This window comes from Bidens hawaiensis, unplaced genomic scaffold (genome assembly GCF_021521415.1).
Source record: "Bidens hawaiensis isolate Kalapana, Puna unplaced genomic scaffold, B.hawaiensis_p1.1 tig00023795_1, whole genome shotgun sequence".
In the NCBI taxonomy this organism is placed as follows: domain Eukaryota; kingdom Viridiplantae; phylum Streptophyta; class Magnoliopsida; order Asterales; family Asteraceae; genus Bidens; species Bidens hawaiensis.
The window spans coordinates 1-20,093 of record NW_027493737.1 but is presented as its reverse complement, the minus strand read 5'-3'; the positions used below and the strand labels follow the sequence as shown (position 1 = coordinate 20,093).

Genomic DNA, 20,093 nt, shown 5'->3' with positions numbered 1-20,093 from the left:
TATTCCTGTGGCTAACTCCGTTAGCTAATGGTTATAGTATGCAAGCAAGGGACTTATAGCACTACATAGTTCAACTCATGTTCGCATAAGGATTGATGTTTTGTTTATAATTATCGTATATAAAAGCAGTTGCTTATGTTTCTCCCCCTAGTTAAAAGCAATAAAACAGAAAAAAGGGGACATGAAACTCACCTTGTGAGTTCACTGATCGATTCGCTAGCAATTTTATATTAGCCCGGTCCTGCTGCCTTCACACGTCCTAAACGCGTAAGGTAAGTTAGTTCGTTACCGACTCGCAAGTCGGTTTATGCTAGTCGCTTTCACCCAACTAGCCGTTTCGTTTATTTTTGGGCGACCCGTTGGTTATAAGTTTTTATATTTATTTTGGAGAATAAATGTTTATGTATATGCTTATATAAATATTAAAAATAAATTCTTATTAGTGTCGGTGTAATTTGGATATAACATATTAGTTTGAGACTAGTAATATATATTAAAATTATATATTTATGTCTAGACAATTTTCCTTAATTTACAACCAATATTTTTGTGAAACATAATATATTTATGTTTTCATTCGAAAATTTTAAAACCGACTTTATTTATAGTTTTGATCGTTTAACTCGTAAAAATTATTACTTTTACGCCTAACATTTATATATTTCCCCAAAATATATATTTATGTAAAAATTGTTGTTTCGACTACAAAATGCCATTATTAAAAATAATGCTTATTATTTGTCATTTTCAAACATAAAATTTAATAGTTTTATTCAAAATTACGTATAGTCATTATAAACGCCATTTCAACATAAAAATATGTTTTTGTTACTCAAAATTATAAAAATACGATTATTTTTGTCATAAAATTGTATGTACACTTTTAATTGTGTTTTCATATTATATCTCTTTAAAAATCCATATTCTTATGAATCAAGATTTATATAATTTTTGCCAAAAATTTCCATATTTCCCTTTAAAATTACTAATCTATATATATATTCTCACTAAATCGAGTCTTAGACCGAGATCACACTTTTACTTGTATATCTTTATAAAAAAACACCATTTAAACAATTTTTATACCATTATTTTTCCATGAACATAATATGCATAAAAAAAATATAAGTAGATCTTAAGAATACAACACTAAGTTTGTAGCCATCTTAACCATCTTTGCAATGTATAAACCACATTCATGCATGTTTTTGGCCCCATATCATTTAACCCATTCAAATCTCTATATTTTTTTTTCAAGCGTACCATGTTTATGTTTAAGCTTCTTAAACTTTAACTAAGCATGTTAGTGGGTGGATTATTATTTGGGTGTTAAAACTAGCATAAGCACAACGTATAAAAATAATAATAAAGGCTTAGAGGAATTTGGCTCACTTAGCACTAGGATTAGAGATTAGAAAGAAAATAGAAAAATCTTGAGCTTGTATTTCCACTTCTTAAAGCATCCTAACCCATCTTTAATCTTGAATAAAGCTTGAAATATGAATAATGAAAGGTGGTGGAATTGTATTTGTGTAATGCAATATGATGGAATGTGGTAAGGGTGGCTTGGGGTTGGTCGAAACACAAGAGCAGAAAGAAAGAGTTCCTTGAATGTTGTTTGTGTTTTGTGTTTGTGGATAATATTCCAAGCCTTCTTTTTATATAATAAACTAGGAGCATGGATGTTATTTGTGGATAATATTTCAAACCCTATTTTTATATAGTAAACTAGAAGCATGGTCTAAATAATTCACTATGTATGTATGATTTCTATATCTCAATAAAATCAAGTAAAGTAAATATGGATGATGGGTCTTACGATGGTGAGGTGAGTAGGTGCAAAAGTCAAAGTAAGAATGGGGTAAGATTTTGTTTTGATTGAGGGTATGTTTTTGATAGAAATATTTGACCAAGACTCTTACATCATCTTCATGTAATTGATGTATTATATTTTAAATTATAATAAAGTTGTGTGTTTGCTTTGTTGAGCCCGTAACACACACAAATTTAACAAAGGTGGGAGGGGCAAGTGGACTTATGTTGCTTGGATGATATCTATTTGTTTGTAATTTAATTCCACACAAATGAATGGGTATATAGGTGTTTGCAAGAGTTCGAGATGAGTTATATATTTGGGTTTAGGATTTAAATACTCTAAGTTACAAATCAATAATATTAAATGTTAATTGTATAAACTAATTATTGATAACTTAAATTTAGATGGGTTTGGTTGTTTAGTTAAGTGTTGAAGAAGATGACTTAGCGCATTCTTAATAAATAACATTACGTACACACATATGCGCGTATATATATTCGCTTGTAATAAACCTAAACGTTAAAAGAACCATTTCTTATTTGATGTTCAGATGCTTTATAAAAATGATTATAATATATAGTCGTATCACATAGGATTCAAACCTCCTAGTTTGTTATATATATACGCTCGAGTCGTTTAAAGTTATCACCAACGTCCGTGTTCGTCGGACAAATTCCGAAATTTCGAGTAATTTGAGTAAAAACAAATTACTTATATGTAGTGTAGCGTTCCTATGCGGCCTATGCTAGACTTGTCGTGATTAAACTTAAAAAAATTTAATCATGTGGAAATTAACGTTAAGAAATCATAATTAAACATTGTACGGAAAAAGACCTGTTTAGCGGAGTGTCACAATAAACTACGTTTCTTTCTCATGAAAAAACGTATATTTCAAGTTTCTTCTATTATAAGAAATATAATCTTTATATTAAATAAAGAAATAATATTTTATCTATAATCTTGACTTATAAAATCTATTTTCTTACTTTATTATATGAGCAAGGTACGGGCTATATCCTCGACTAGGGTCTAAACCATTTATAATATAATAATCGGGTTGAACCCCTACCTTGTATAGCTTGATATACGAAATGCCTAAGCTTTTGCTCGGGCAGTTCTCCTACTTGACGGTGGAAAGTCGAGAGAGTAACTATATAGAATTTTAGCACGCACTTCGAGGCCAAAAACATCGAAATATCGACATATCGGGTTTGTGGCAGGAATATCGAGGTTGTGTGTGTGTTTTGGAGGTGTGAGGGACGAATGAGAAATCCCCCATGGCTGCCCAATTTTTAGGCTAAGGCGCGCATCTTCGCGTCGCGCAAAGTTGCCTAGTAGGGTTGCTGAGTCTGCCAAGTAGGCTTGCCACGTGTCACCGCGTGGAGTTACAACTTCGCGTCGCATGAAGCTGCGAGACTCTTGCTTCTTCGCGTCGCGCGAAGATGCAAGCTTTCAAATCTTACATTTTCAGTCCCTTATCTTTTGGTAACTTGCTGTGTCTTGATCCCGTCTCAACATCCAAAAATACTAAGGCGGCTCTCAAGTGGCTCGCGGCGATGCGAGCGTGTGCCATCAAAGCGCCACATTGCACCCATCGCCCTTCACCCGAGCCCGTGCGCGTCGGGTGTTTCGCACCCTCCGCTAGGACTAGGGAGAGTGGTTAGCCACATAAGAACATTATCATGGAAGGTTCCCTCCTTATAAAGTGCTTTATTTTCTTAACCACTTTTCATGTGGGATGGAGTCTCCTTACTTCATTCCCTTAACATAAGCTATTTCCATTCTTTAACTTATTTTTCCCTTTGTTTACACCATGAATATTTTTAATCCCTCATCTTTATTATTTGTCAAAATTGGACCAAATTTTTCGTGATGATACAGTTGGTTATGGCAAAGGCCGGTCAGCATGTTTCCTTTGCGATCCTGAATCAGTTGTTGATGTGGTGGATTCAGTTTATGCATCTTAACTAATTAGTTTGTTTTCATAACTGAAATCGCTAACTATGAATGCGTAAATAATGATTTAATAGATACCGGTGGACATGGTGATGAATGCTATGATTGCGATAATGGTGGCACACGCAAATCAAGCATCATGTGGAATAATATACCATATTGGATCTTCAGTATCGAACCCATTAAAGTACAAATCAATTCAATGAAGTGGGTATAATTATTTTTCAAAGATGCAAACTAGTTAGTTAGTGAGGTCAGGGTGTTGAACTCGATGGCTACCTTTCAAAGATACTTTTCTCTTCGCTATTTGCTTCCATTACATGTTAATCCAAATTCTCGTACGCTGGCTATTTGCGACGACGAGTATTGTTTTGCTACGATCTTGGTCAGTCACAAAGCATGTTGTTTTAAATAGTTATTGCAATGAAATCATCTTTATGACTGCCTTTTCTTTGCATAAAGGAAAGATGAGTTTGATGCCCTAAACCGTGACATAAATTTTGTCGCAAATGGCGGCAAAGTGTACTACTCAGTAGTCACTTAACTTGTAACCAACTTATTTTGTCACAACCCATGACAAACTAACGACTGATCGTTATGTCGCAAAAAATGTTGTTAGCACATAGTGATAGTACTCTTTTTTTTATGTGTTGATAAATGTTTAATATATAAATGCATGACTGCGTGTTTTCAGGGTTTGCAAGTTGTGAATTCAGCATTATGTATGCCATGCTTTCAATGGAACTTATTCAAATCTTAAAAGAGAGACTGGTTTTGGTTGCGTCTAGTGGAATTATACAAACCTTATTTGTTCTCAAAAGGCTTGTAAGCTAATTCTTAATTATACGGCCACTTTAACTTTTTACAAAAATTATAAATAATGTTTACTTAATTAATTTATAGATGTGATTTTGAGCGTTAATCTCTCTCTCAATAGCTATGACGATATGAATACTGAGAAACTTCGTCAACTAGTAAGAGAAAACTACGAAGGGGAAAACGGTATGTTCTATTTTGATCCCAAAACAATTGGGATATTTATTTTGAGCATACACACCTTCCCGGTGCTGTCAAACACGTATTTAAATAACCACACGATAAAAAAGTTATGTCCTATTTATTACCATGCTTATTTTTTGTATATGTGTCATAAATTATATTTATGCTTTATTAATGTAACCACATGTGAACTATAGATTAAGATAACGTGAAGTACATGTTATTGTATGTAATTTTTTCTCCCGTGTATAATATATAATATATTGTATTTATTAAAAACTTAAACATGACCAGTTTTTTAATAATCTTTTACAAGTGCATGCATGCGTCATGCGTGCGTGCGCACATACGTAGTGAGTTACTGTACAAAATGTTTTAAACATGCGAAGTATACAAAGGTATTAGAGCATGGCACATGTAACTTTGATGGGTATATACATCCATATAACTATAAGCATAGTAACACACCTATAGTCGTATCAAATAATAAATTACACATCATATATGCATAATACGCACAACTATACATTAGTTATTTAACATTATTTATATTATGACGCACAATTGTCTTGCGTAATGTTTGGTATATCTTAAGTTTTATTAGTAGGAATAAATGACTAGTCAACTTAAATGTAAAATATATTCCATCTCTCTTCGATCATATGCATATTAATAATCACTAACATGTGTCTATTTAATTAATAGATAATTTAGGTGATGACGACAATTAGAGCACCGGAAACCTTCATTGTGAAGGAGGGAAACCCATACTAACTTGGGATGAGCGAGCTAGGCATGATTTAATAGAGTTACACCTCTACGAGGATGCGGTTTAGGATAGTAATTCGTGAAGACGTAGGTTTAGAATTAATGACTTTTTAGGGGAGTATATTGTACGCCGCAGACTTTGCTTTTGGTATATATTAACTTTGTTAGTGACATAGGGTACTGTGTTCTAAATTTAGTAGATTGATTGGAAATAGGAAAAATTGTAAATAATAATAATAATATTGGCCATTTTTCATGTTATTTATTATGTTAAATAACCTTTTTAATGACAGCTATGAACAGGCTGCAAAAGTTAATTCTTAATTGTGTTAAGGTATTTCATTTGGAACTTGTAATAAGTTATTTCTAAGACGAATCACTGTGCTGCGGTTTTCATGTTGTTGATGTCACAGGAAGAACTTATGATAGCTTGGAAAAATTCACTGCTAAAACATTAGCTATGACTCAAAATAAGGTAACCTACTAACCTTTAATTATGATTGAGTTGGTGGATTTATGTATTTCTCAATGGATCTCAAGATTTCTGTTCTTCTGTTAAAGACTGCTGTTTAAAGAGCACATAGATGAATAATAAGAAAAAATAAATAAATAAATAATAATAATAATAATTTTTTCATAAAAACCTGTACAATTTTTGCTGTAACCAGTTGTATCTTATGCATCAATAGTTGTATTTCATGCTCTTAATGGATTATAGCATGTTTTCACATTACTTGTCTATTCCACAATCAGTGCCATAATTTCATTTTCAGGGTTAAACTTGGTACTTAACATTATTTAATTCAGTCATAAGTTTGTACAAGAAATACCATTTTGTTCAACCAAATTAGATAAACCAAACAAATTAGATAAACAACATTGGGAACAACCTCATTATGTTCAACCTTAAGAATTAAAAGAAGCAAAACAACCTTATAATGTGCTAGAACATATGCTGACTTTTAAGAAAGTCAAAATTAACAGGATTTGCTAAAATTTCATGCGGCCATAAACTTCTTCATCCTTTCATTTCTTCCTATGACAATAACATTCAAAATTATACCATGTTGGTGAACAAAAACAAAATAAATATTAAGAACCAAAGTTTTCAGTTAAAAAACTCCATCCAGAAGTCGCAGACTAAAAGCAAACGACCTCATAATGTACAACATGTGTTGACTTTTATGGTCAAAAAAGACCTCAAGTCAAACTTATAAACATATACCACATGGGATATGCAAATATGGGATCAAGAAATAATTTGTTGGGCCACTGAAGTGATAGGGATGAATCCAGATGGAGATACCAGAGCATCGATGTTAACATCAGTTGGAGTGAGAGGTATGACACCATCTTCCACTATTTGAACCGAATACGATAGTGCAACTGCAGAAAGAATATGAAAACATTATATATACATGTAAAAATGTATTTTTGAATCAGCATTTACACAGCCCCATACACATCCAGTATTCCTATTCCTTTGCTTACCTAGAAGAGGTTGCTTCCAGTTTCTTTGTTTTGCAAGTTCTCGGTATTTTGACAGGAAGATGTCATAGTATCTACTCCATGCAAATAAAAGTGATTAAAATGGAAGAAAGTCAGTAAATCGAATATGAAGATGTAAGCCATGGACATTTCTAAGAGTTCCTTTTTTAATTATCAGTACATTAAAAGATGAAGATGGACGGATGGGATGTTAAAAAAAAGACCAAAATGCCCTTATGGACTCATGTGCTAAGTTGGTATAAATATAAAAAGAGGACCTAAAGCTGTAAGTCAAATAACAAATTTGAAATGCTTTGCCACTCTTTTGTAAATGGAGATACAATGTTGGGCCTAAATTGCATGGTGAAGGGTGGCTTTGTTACTTTAACTAGTCTGCATATACAGAGTTATCAGTGTAACTATTTACATAACAAGACAAACTTAGAATGTATAAACTATTAAGTGAAACTAAAAGCAGAATAAAGGGTTATATTAACAGGTGCTTAACGCCTTACTGTATGCTCGATTTTATACTTTTGTAAATTTGTACACAAAAATATGCCATCCACATGTCTAAGCAAATATCACAAGATAGAACTTACCCTCCACCACGCCCCAATCGCCTTCCAGTTTTATCAAATGCGAGTCCTTAAAAAAATCAATTATCAGATAACTTTGAACAATGAATCAATCAGATAATCTTTCTTAGTTGGGAAAAGCTACCAGGTAACAGAAGCAGGTCAACGGGTTCATCTGCCAGCATAACTGCAGCAAACACATATATTACAACTAAGAGTAGACTAAGATATCCTATTTGTCACGAAAATAGTTGATGATCTAAAATGTCAAGTACTAACCATCCTCTCGATCCTTCCCGTCAGCATCCACAGGAGCAGGCTCTAAAATTTTCATGGAGTTTGCAATTAAATCATGCATACGTGATATATTCAGCATTCGCATGTGGCAATTATTGTCCTCCACTCGTGGAACATAAAGTATCTTTGTAGACTCTGTTTGTCCATCTTCAGTAACATATCGTATGGTTTTAATTAAAGATGTTACAATTTTTATTTGTGCCAAACAAAATCAATTTATAAATCTATGATGAAACACACACCTTTAGTGGGACTTTGAAGAACATGTTGCAGCAACTTTGATGTATCAACTTCCCTCAATGCACTACAGCTTATATAAGCACATAGTCTCTTACAAGACTTGAACCATGGAGCTTCCAATATCAAATTCTGAATTGCATCATCTGGAAACAAGCCAAAAACAATAATAATAATAATAATAATAATAATAATAATAATAATAATAATAATAATAATAATCATGGTTGCAGAAGTCGTTAGGCGCTCCCAAATCGGTTGACTGGGGAGTTGCGAGTACTCGGTCTAGGCAGAGAGTACTCGAACATGGTAAATAATAAAAATATATATTTTAGGAAATTATATTTATGTCAAATATCATAAGTTTACTAACATTTATAACAAAATACATGAATATCAATATAAATAAAAAATATACATCTTTAAATACTAAAATAATAACCATTAATTAAAAAAATGATATTCATTTGGCCCGAGTTGACCCACTAGATCCAATTCTGGCTGAGGCCTGAGGTTGACTACTTCAAGTGGCGAAGCTTGGACGAAAATGTTGGGGGCGGACTCAAAATGTATATAAATTTTCATAAACGAGGGGAGTCCGGGCACAAATTTTCGGATAAAAACAGGTAAATTTACACTACTGCGCAAAAGGGGGCGTGACAAGGCCACCCTGGGCCACAAGTATCCTCTGCCACAGACCAGTTTTGATCAATTCCAGGTAACTAGGAGGAGTTAAAGAAAGTTGTCTCAACACCACACCTAGCAACAATTACTCGGCGAGTACTCGACCCTCTAGACCTACTTCTACAACACTGATAATAATAATAAGTTTTGAGGTCAAACATATTGCTATTTGAAACAAACATAACATAAAAGAGAGCAACTATAATTTCATAGGCCAAATATCTTAGCAATCAATAAAATTACTAATTAAAGCATTTCATCTATTGTAATTTGCTCTAATTATAAATATAAATGTGAACATAAGATATATATATAAACTAAATACCTTCTTGAGATCTAAGGACAGGATCCATTGATCTGAGATCTTTCTTGATTTTGGATCGGAGAAGCTTCTTGTGACTGAATATTTCTTCCAGCTGAGTGGTGGCCATGCTGACGTATGAGGCACTAGGGCGCAGGATAAGGGGGCGGCTGAAGGAGAAAGTGTGAGGTCGGGCTATTGTGCACTGCCGGGTTACCATCACTCCCACCAAAACCCTTTGTACGACCAACATGTCATTCCTTAGATTTCTTTTTTATTAAAAAATTTATTTTATATGTAAAATGTAATTATCAGAAATCAAATTTTATTTTCAGTTTTAAATGGTGTATTATTTCCGGTGTTTTGAAACCCGGCCGGTTCATGGTATTTAGACTGTTTTCCAACAACCCGGCCGGTTCTTGCGGTTTGCGGTCGGTCCGGACCTGGTGAACCGGTAAAATGTAATTAGATCCACGATTTTAACCAACATTGCAAAATATTACATATTCTGGCCGTTTTCTTCCGGCGACTCTAAAAGCAAGCGAGATTGTGAATGAGAAAAAGGCATAGAATGTGAAGAAGATGGAGATGAAGATGATGAGACGATTCAGTCATAAAGCTTACCTGATCTGTTAAATTAGATTAAGTAGAGGAAGATGAAGACGATGTATTTAGATTTAGGTTAAAATGAAATTTTGCATTGTTAGGTTTAGGCCGTTTAGCCTTTAGGTATTGCATAATTTCAATCTTTTTTTTTTATAATTTAAATAAATTAAAGAGACAATATCATGGACCACGTTTTTACCTGACGTCCTATTTGACTATTTTTAATTATTTATTTATTTATTTATTAATACTATTATTTGTATTCGTTTTCTGTAATCCTTTTAAGTGCATTAGTTTTGTTTATATATGTTTTAATTTATTATTTATAATATATATATATATATATATTATTTATGACACCATCCGGGTCAAACATCGGTCCGCCCTTCCTGGTCGGTCCGACCTTTGATCCGGTAAAGCATCCGGGTTGATGTCCGGGCCGGATCTGAAAACATTGATTATTTCGGTCATAGAATAGGTTCGGTATCGGTATCGGCCGATACTGACACCAGCATATAAAAGATGTTTGTTCGTGTTTTATCTAAATTTAATAACACCTGCTAGATAGATATCTAATATCTTAAATCTATAATATATATATAAACGAAACCTTTAAAAACTCTCTAGTTGCTCTCCAGCTCATCTCAAACCATCAGATTATTTTATTTGTAAATTGAGACTTATCATGCTTTTGATCTGAAATCACGGGTATGGGTCTCGTCAAACCCAGATATATTGTTATCTTATTAAATTAAAAATTAATCTCACCAAATATTTGATATGAAAATCTTATAAAATAGACATATACTAAAAATTAATATATGATTTTTTAAAATAAGATGCTATTTAAGAAAAAGTTTTATGGTAAAAAAGATAAGTGGGTCATGGGTCTTATCAAACCCAGATATTTTTAAATCAAGTTATAACATCTAATTTGTTTGTAAAACTCTTTAATCATCAAACCTTAAAACAAGCCCCGTATACGAGAGGATAAAAGCTAATTTCTAGTATTTAAAAGTATGAGGAGACAAAAAAACAAAAATAAGGAACGCATAATGAAGCAAATTAAACTCAGGACAAAATTAGTGAAGATGATATAAGAAGAAAAGGGACATTCATGGGTATTACCCATGCACTGGTCAATCGCGCAGTGCCATCTTATTTCTACCCTCATGTACCCACAAACCACAAAATCACCGGCGATGCCTACTGTCACACCCCGCCAAGGCGGAAACGCGGGGATGCGACGTTCATGGATAATCACAGCTATTGATTAATATGGTGATCCTACATGCGACGCAATGCTTATATACGCCCCTAAATTTCTTCCTGATTTTAATCACCTGAAAAACATACTAAAAAGTCAACATAATATTGGTGACACAGGTTTTAAATGCATGATTAAACCCGTTGTTTTGAAAATATTGAGTTTCACATGTTTAAAATGTATAAAAGAAGTAATGATTTCCCAAATATATGCTTTAATAATTAAAACGTTTATCAAAACCTTATGTTTTCATGATAAAAAAACGTACTTTAAAACTTGTTCATGTTTTCATAAATAGCATGCAGTTTAAAACTTATTTATGTCTTCATGAATTAAAATGTATATTAAAAACTTATTTATGAAGTTGAAAACCTTGTTTGTTACGTGTGCGTTTTTCCGATTAAAGCATTGTCAAAAAGTTTACGTTTATGAATTTAAAAGCCCTTTTAGATATATAAGTGAATGTATACAATGCAATACAGTATATACGATAATCTAAACAAGATCGATAATCCTCTGTAAACTAGCTAAGAATACAAATTAATATATGAGAATGAGCCTATAATCAAGCCTAAATCATGTTGTACGTTTAATTGCCCAGTGTCGTCCCACGATAATTGTATTAGATTACATGCACATTAACACGTCGGTTAGAGCGACTAACCATGAGCGAGGGATCAATCCCGATAGTACTAACCCACATATTTCTCGGCTAAACCCATAGTTAGTGATTATAGAATGTATTGATCCGAAGATCTTAAGGCCTCATGTAAATCATGCTCACACAAAGATTCTATGTCTTGCTTACTAATGATCGTATTAAATAAGTTTATGCAAAGTATCAAATAAGTTTATGCAATGTTATGAAATAAGTTTATGTAAAATTATAAAATATGTTTATACAAAGTTACTATATAAGTTTATGAAATGTAATCAAATAAGTTTATGAAAAGTTTCTAGATAAGCTTATGCAAAGTTACTAACTAAGTTCATGCAAAGTTATCAAATAAGTTTTGTATGTTTCTCCCCCTGGTTTGTAAAACAGTAAAAGAGAAAAGGGGCCGTGAAACTCACCTTGGCGTCAGTGAGTGATGTGTAAGAACTCTTGTTTGTATTCGTCCAACATTGGTCCTAAGACAAGTATGTGCTAACTTAAGGTTGGTTCAACATATTATATAAGCATGTCGGTTTATGCTACGTGTTCACCCAACAACATAGTTCTTTTATAAACATATAATTCCAACTATATATTTATCTTTGTAATTCAGATAATAGTGAATAAATTTATGCGACATTATATATTTATTTTAGGGAAAGTACCGATTAAAAATATACTTAACCATATATATTTATAAGTCATTAAGAAATTACTTATTAAGATATTTTTACAAAAGCTTAAGTAAAAGACTTTATATACTCTCGAAATACTTCATAAAATGTCATAAGATAGGACTGCTAAGAAAAAGAGAAACAAGTGTTTAAAATGATTTTTTTTTCTTTTTCTTTTAGTAAGTTACAACAAGGTGGAGATGGTGAGTGTTTGACTAATGAGAGTATTTTTTGTGTTGTGTGAGTTACAATAAAGTATAGATAAAGACAGAGGAAAAGGACAAAAGGTAGCATTTAAAGGCATTTCTTTTAAGTAATTGTCTATTTAAACCCTTAAGTATATTAAATTATCGTCTATTTTTTTCCCTTTTCAATTAGTTTTACCTTTTAGGTAAACTAAGCAAGGTAGTTGTGCTCCTTTCGTAACTAATGGTGAAACTAAATAGGTGTATTGGTTTTAATTAATCACAATTATTGGAACCCAATTTTTGACATATCTAAATAAAGAAAATTGATATGTTTATTTAAGAAACAAAAAAAAATTAATCACAATTATTATTTTTTTGTCGCTACTGGTCCCAACTAATGAATTGGCTGATAACGATCTCACCTTTTATATATTTGTTTCCAACGATGCGCAACTAATAGAATTATAACACCGTTAGTTGCAGGTCGCCGGAAAAACGTTTGTGACTAAAAACCTCTCAATTTTTTGAAAAAACCCAACATATATTTAGGTTTGCGGTTGTGCACATTTCATTTTTTAGAAAGATGAAGGTGATTTTATTTACGTTAATTGTTACAAATTATTGGCCCCTGTACTTTGGTAGCATACACTTTGGTCTCCTTTGAACTTTTGCTATTAGAGTTTCAACTTTGTTAACAAATTTTTTTACATTTTTATGATAAAACTTTCAAAATTTCAACTTTGGCATACAACTTTAGATTGTCAACTTTTAACCATGAAACTTAAACATAATGTATCGAACCGATACAAACCAAGTTTCTGTCGCGTTCCCATTGCAACGCATGACAACTTTTGAACATGTAATGCATTTAATACCCTCAACCGTCACACATAGGTTGAAATATTTGTTTCCATCAAATAGGCTAAGAGCCCTTTACTAAAAACATTATTATTAAATAATTTCAAATCTTCCTTAGCAATGCGTGTGGTTAACTTGGTCTATGAAAACAAACAACCGTGTTATTAAGCCATGCGTTACCGATGAATGCCCAGGGGCGCTACCACGCCCAGGTCGGAGCCACATTAGAGAAACCACTGACTCCACTTTAACGCTCCACCTTTCAAACCCTTCTGGCATTAACGGGCTACCACACATCCTTTCTGGTACCCCTTCCCACACCCCACCAACATGTTTTAACGCGCTGAAATGCCCTTAGACTGCTAAAGTGCTACCACGTCTGAGATGAAGTGGCCTTAACGCATAGTGTGTTTAACGTTCACAACATTCTAACCTTATATTAATGATTCCAATAGTCCATTTTTATGTCAGCAACATCTAATAGATGATTTGTAATTTATAATTTAATCTCTCAATGAGGCCAAGTTGTCGCAAGTTATTAACTACGTTGGTTCCCAAGACCCCAACTCTCAATTCATCAATGCCTGCCTTTTATAGCAAACGTTTCATAATTAGTAATTATTGATATTTTCTCTACTTTATGTTACTTCACACTTCGATAGGTGATATCCGTGACCAGCCCCGGCCCCGGATCACATCCTTCACCCGCTCCTAACCTTGAAAGTAAGAGACTTTATCCTTATCCAATTCCCTTGGGCGCTACAAAGTATCCTACTCCAACACCTGGGAATGGAAGCAAGAATCCTTCGGAATGTATTGACTATTGAAGATTGGTATGTTGACCATACATTTATGACAACAAAATAACAAAAGATGTTGAGACATTTTACCAAAGACAAGATTTATTCTTTAAGTACGCTAAAAGATGTCCAACAATTCACTCTAATATCCCTATCTGAATATGAAATATTATTAGTTCGGAAATACCACAATTAAATGCATTAGTGTATTATATCGTATTGTTAGCTATATATGATTATTATTTTCTTTAATTATATTTATTGACATGTGTCTAGCTAGGTGACATCGGAATGGGTTGAAACATATATTTCAGGTATGAAAGATATGTGTTTATATTAACTAACCCATCAAAACAAGTTTTGTAAGTCTAGTCATACAGAGAAACACAACAGGGTATCAATACAATAATATATGGTTACGAAATGACACAACAGAAGTTTTCACGTGAAAATCATGCGACATTGTTCAACTTAACAATTCACATGTCAAGGGACGAAGACACTAATGATTGAGTACAAAAGTTTTGAAGCTTTCACAGAAGATCGATATTTACCATTTTAACGGATATATAAATCAGGGGGAGACAATACGCGCTGCACTCTTTTTCCCTTAGCTATGGTTTTATCCCACTGGGTTTTCCTAGCAAGGTTTTTAATGAGGCAGCATCTCCAAGCCAATGTTTAAAAACCGGTATTTTACTCATACCAGATTGAGTTAAAAAATGGTACAATCGGTTGAACCAGATTGTAGCAGGAGGTTCAACCTGGTTGAATAATTTACCCGATAATTTTATAAAAACGCAACTTTCAACTCAAAAAATAAACCAAAAGTACATTAATCAACAGTAAAAATAATCCAAAAGCTAATTCATAATAAAAAATAATAAAAAAGTACTTGCTTTTTAAACAAAGCTTTTTTAAAAATAAAAGTGTACAATAGGTTTATGACATCGTTTACCGTTTACTCGTTTAATATTATCCGCTAGGTTAAAAGTCATTTTTAAAAACATGGGACACAAAAAATATCAAAAACCTATTGTGCTTAAAACCGGTATTTTTTTAAAAATCGACAGTTCGATCCCCTAGCAAACCGCATAAAAATACCGGGCTCTAAATACCGGCTAGTTACTCAAAACCCGGTATAACCGGTTCAACCGACCGGTATTTAAAACACTGCTCCAAGCGTATTAAGTTGATAACCAAGGAAGAGTGTTATAAATATATTAATATTATGGTTATCAATTCTTAATATAGATTAACTTCTTCTCCAAGTTTTTCTTTCCTATAAATATCCCATTGTATCTCATGTATTATACACATAATTAATGATATCTTCATCTTTCTTTCTCAGTCTCTTTCTCACATGTTTGACTATTAGGTTTGTTTCAGAACACTTATTTTATTTTCACAAAAATTATTTTAACATTTTTGTGAAGCCCTTTAATATTACAGCATTATCTAATGTTGTTTTCACATTTTTGTGAAGCCCTTTAATATTCATATGAGCATTTGATGTATTATCACCATTACTCATTTTCATGTGAATGCATTAGCTTGATCTTTAATCTTTTGATGCATGTTTTGTTGTTATGACTTAAGATGATCATTATTTTTAAATATGGTTAAATCATTGTTCTCCCAACTTTAAGAGTGTGACATATTATTATCATTGATAAACTAGTAGCATTTCAAGTCATATTTAATGAGTCATTATTAAAACCAAGTGATCTATTTAAAGTTTAACATTGTGTTCTCAATAAATATACGTAATAAAAAAAATTTGTGTTCAACTTAACATATTTTCTTCGCTTAAGTAAAAGTATGGCATATAATAGCATGCATTATACACAGGGATAACACTTACAAATCGTAACATATTTTCACGATATCTTAATCTAATAGTTCACCTATGGTTACACTAATAAAGCAAAACATAATGGTTTATTGGATTTTAATAATCCCTATTGACTGGTATTGGTCGATAATAATCACTGTTTATTTTATTACCACTGACGGTCCCAAATTTTAAAAAGTTGGCCCCCAATGGTCCCCCGTTAAAAATGACTTAACGGCGTTATACTTTTTTCCGAATTCCAAAATAATGTTTTAGGGCTTTTGATCGGAAGCAGGATACGAGTCGATTGATGTAAAACTTCGTTCGAAACAGTGCTCCAAAACAAGGAAACAATGCTTTAATTCGGGTGTCTGAACTTACAATTAACAAAAATCAAGTCGTTTGGATCACCGTTTCGAGCTAAGTTTTACATCAATCGACCCGTATCCTCCTTCCGATCAAAAGCCCTAAAACATTAGTTTGAAATTCGGAAAAAAGTATAACGCCGTTAAATCATTTTTAACGGGGGACCATTGGGGCCAATTTTTATAAATTTGGGACCACCAGTGGTGATAAAATAAATAGGGATTATTATTGGTCAATACCAGTCAATAGGGATTATTAAATCCAATAAACCAAATATAATTTATGATATTTAAGCAAAAAAAAATACAATACAAATACGACATAATAATTAACTTGGTGTGTGATGCTTACGATCACTTAAATACATGTTTGACAGCCCCGGGAAGGTGTGTATGCTCAAAATAAACATCCCATTTGATTGTCTTAGGATCAAAGTAGAACATTTCGACATCAATTTCGTTTTCTCTAACTAACTGACGAAGTTTTTCAGTGTTCCTGTCATCGTAGCTGTCAAATGAAATAAAGAGAAATCAATGTTGAATTAACATATGGAAATGAGTTAAAGTGGCCATATAATTGCGAATGAACTCACAAGCTTTTTGAGAACAAATAAGGTTTGTATAACTACACATTCGCAAAACAAAATTAATCTTTCTTTTAAGATTTGTTACAAGTTCCATTGAGAGCATGACACAATGCGGAATTCACAGCTTGTAGACCCTGAAAACACATGGTCCATACATTAATATATTTAGCAACATTTTTTTCAATGTAAAAGAATTTGGGCTAACCTGTAGTGGAAGCATATAACGAAGAGAAAAGTATCTTTGAAAGCTATCCATAGAGTTCAACACCTTAACACTGCTAACTATCACCGGTTTGCCTTCTTTGTTAATCCATGGATGCTTTGAAAAATAATTATACCCACTTTGTTGAAGTAATTTGTACTTCACTGGATTCGATACTGAAGATCCAACATGATATATTATTTCACATGCTGCTTGATTTGCGTGTGCCGCCATTGTCACGATCATAGCATTCACCACCATGTCTGCAGGTATCTGTTAGATCATTTTTACCCGTTTACAATTAGCGATTTCGATCACGAAGAGAAGTTAATTAGCTACGATTATGCATAAACTGAACCCACCGCGTCAATAACCGATTCAGGATCACCAAGAAAACATGATAATTGGCCCTTGCCATAACCAACTGCCAAACTGTCGATAGTCCTGTAATTTTAAAATATGTACAAGGATATTATTAATTTTAACTGGTTTTCTTTTAAGAAAATTTTGAATATTGTTAATTATTAAATAAAAAAACTAGAATGATATGATGAAATGGTAACCTTATGCCTTCTATCCAACCAGGGAAGGGTTCTTTGTAGGTGCTGGTGATGATAGTTGGTCGTAGAATGACTAATGGAATGTTGCCTTTCAAGTGTCCGAGAATCATTTCTCCTAATGCCTTGGTAAAAAACGTATGTATTCGGCCATCCGAATTTATTTGCCCTGCATATGTAAGGAATGAAAGCAAAGTACAATTACGACACTGGATATTTATTAATTTAGTGATGCTTATAGATGTCACATATTTACTTTCATAATCTGGACATAATACGGTGGAAATTACCAATATCAGTTTGAAGGTTAAATGAAAATAATATGATTTGAAGGTGATAACAAAACCATTTTTACCTCTCAATGCCCAAATCTTTCATGGCCATTGTAATTGATTTAGCAGTAGCTGTTTCGTCATAACTAAGTTCTTTTAGTCTTTCTTCAATGATCTTCTTCTCTGTGTTGATGTCCAGTCCATGAGCACCATTAAGTGCTTCTCCCAAATGATACGGCGTTTCTAGTATGAGCCCCGGTGTCTCACCAGATACATAAGCTGATTGAACAAATAATATAGTTATAAATTCATCATGTGTTTAACTAAAATGCTGAGTGCGTATATACTAACCAGTGGATACGTGGAGAAGCAACTTTATTTTATCGCATTTGGCAGCGAAATTTAAAACATTTTTAGCACCAAATGTGTTCAAAGCTAATGCTTCGTCGTACCTGTAATAAACCAAGTGAGTAAAATCAATATATATAATTCTATTTAACTGTTTCATATTGCTATATAAATGGTTCTTAAAATGTGATTAGTATAAATCGCCACATCAAAGTTCTCAAAATAAGTAATAAAAATGTTTTTGAACAATCACTTGAATAACCGACGGACAATTGACCCACCAGATTATTCCCATTCCACTAAGAAGGAAATTCACCATAAGTTGACAAATTAGAAAGATCTTATCATTAAATGACCATTAATTGATCAATAAAAATTATGATGAAAGTAGATGTACGTACCTTTCATCAAAATTGGTGGTGGCAGCTACATTGACAACAACATCAATATCTTTCCACATCTCTTTAATCAAGCCAGGGTCTTTTATTCCCAAATTTCATAGGTGATGTTTCCAGCGACCGGAGTTACCTTTTCGGACAAGAAAGATTGCAGTTGTGTACCATACTTCTTTTTCAAGACATTGAACAAGTCCTTTGCCACTGCCTGTAAATGATTATAAATATTAATTAGTTGTTTTCAATATCTTAGGTTTTAAGTGGAATATTATATTATTAATTATAGTCTGAGTTAGCTTTCTCTTTATTGTTTCATTTAATATTTATCTACCTTTCTGTACACTGTCAAAAGTCTACCAGTAATGTATCTATAGAAAATATCAATTTCCTTAAATGATAGGAGATTATCTTTTCGTACAAATTTTGGTATTTTGTGAAAGAATACTGTTTCAGACAGAGTGTTATATATAGTTGGTTGGCATAAAGAATTAAAAGATTTTTTTTTAGAAAAGTGTGAATCATAATGAGTATATTTTTTAAACTGTCTCACATATAGGGTTATAATCACCACTTTGATCAATTAAGAATGAGTTTTCTCCCATGTACGTTTGTCAAAAAATAAAGTTGAATGCGACGTTAAACTAATCACCAAACCATTTGACATTATGTTTTGTAATCGCCAAATCATCATGGTTAAGTCATGTAGTTCACATACTAGGGTCAGACTCATTGCCAAATAGTTTGGTGATGCGTTTTGAATTGTCAAATTGCATATAAGTTTGTGCAAGCTTATGAATGGAAATCTTGAATTTGAACTAAATGGTTTGGCTATGAGTTTTGTGTAGTCTTATCACTTGGTAAAACTAAACACACCGAGCAAACGATGTGGGAATAGACGATAACTTTTGTGGTCGCACCAGACCAATTCCGACACACGTATAACAGGGCCATATGGGAGACATTAAATTGAAATGGCGATGATCCTTAGATGTGAAACACCTAGTGGTTAACTCCTTGTATTGTGATTAACTCATGCTTCATGAATAACCATTTATACATGCATGCTTACGCAACTTTAGAAATGGGTTGAAAGATAGAAATGATTGCATGTTCCCAATATCGATCAAGTGAAATATAATAGCGAAGCAGTATATATACATCTTGTATCGAATGTGCAATATGAGTTCGTAAGAAACATTCCCAACACAACACAAACCTCACCACACCAAGCACCAAGTATAATTAGCGATCAATAAATTGAAAACATAACTTACCTTCTTACGTACATATTAAACTAACAAATATATACTTAAAAAGGGATCGATACATACCTCCTTATTGAATCGTTGCAAAGCAGATTT

The 20,093-nt window shown here is 32.8% G+C and overlaps 1 protein-coding gene and 1 pseudogene across 2 annotated transcripts; both read right to left on the bottom strand.

Annotated features, from left to right (window-relative positions):
• Window positions 1-6,622: 6,622 nt before the first annotated feature.
• On the bottom strand, window positions 6,623-9,280 carry LOC143568040 (5-formyltetrahydrofolate cyclo-ligase, mitochondrial-like). Its single transcript, XM_077054290.1, has 7 exons — window positions 9,149-9,280; window positions 8,145-8,285; window positions 7,885-8,049; window positions 7,751-7,792; window positions 7,630-7,675; window positions 7,031-7,101; window positions 6,623-6,925 (listed from the first exon to the last, which is right to left on the bottom strand). Exons 1-7 carry the CDS (start codon window positions 9,252-9,254, stop codon window positions 6,789-6,791), a joined length of 708 nt encoding a protein of 235 aa, XP_076910405.1. The 5' UTR covers window positions 9,255-9,280; the 3' UTR covers window positions 6,623-6,788.
• Window positions 9,281-16,725: 7,445 nt separating this feature from the next.
• On the bottom strand, window positions 16,726-18,950 carry LOC143568045 (fatty acyl-CoA reductase 3-like; annotated as a pseudogene). Its single transcript, XR_013141513.1, has 8 exons — window positions 18,739-18,950; window positions 18,341-18,441; window positions 18,073-18,268; window positions 17,724-17,886; window positions 17,523-17,604; window positions 17,164-17,433; window positions 17,003-17,092; window positions 16,726-16,879 (listed from the first exon to the last, which is right to left on the bottom strand). The product of XR_013141513.1 is annotated as a fatty acyl-CoA reductase 3-like (transcript).
• Between the last annotated feature and the right edge of the window lie 1,143 nt (window positions 18,951-20,093).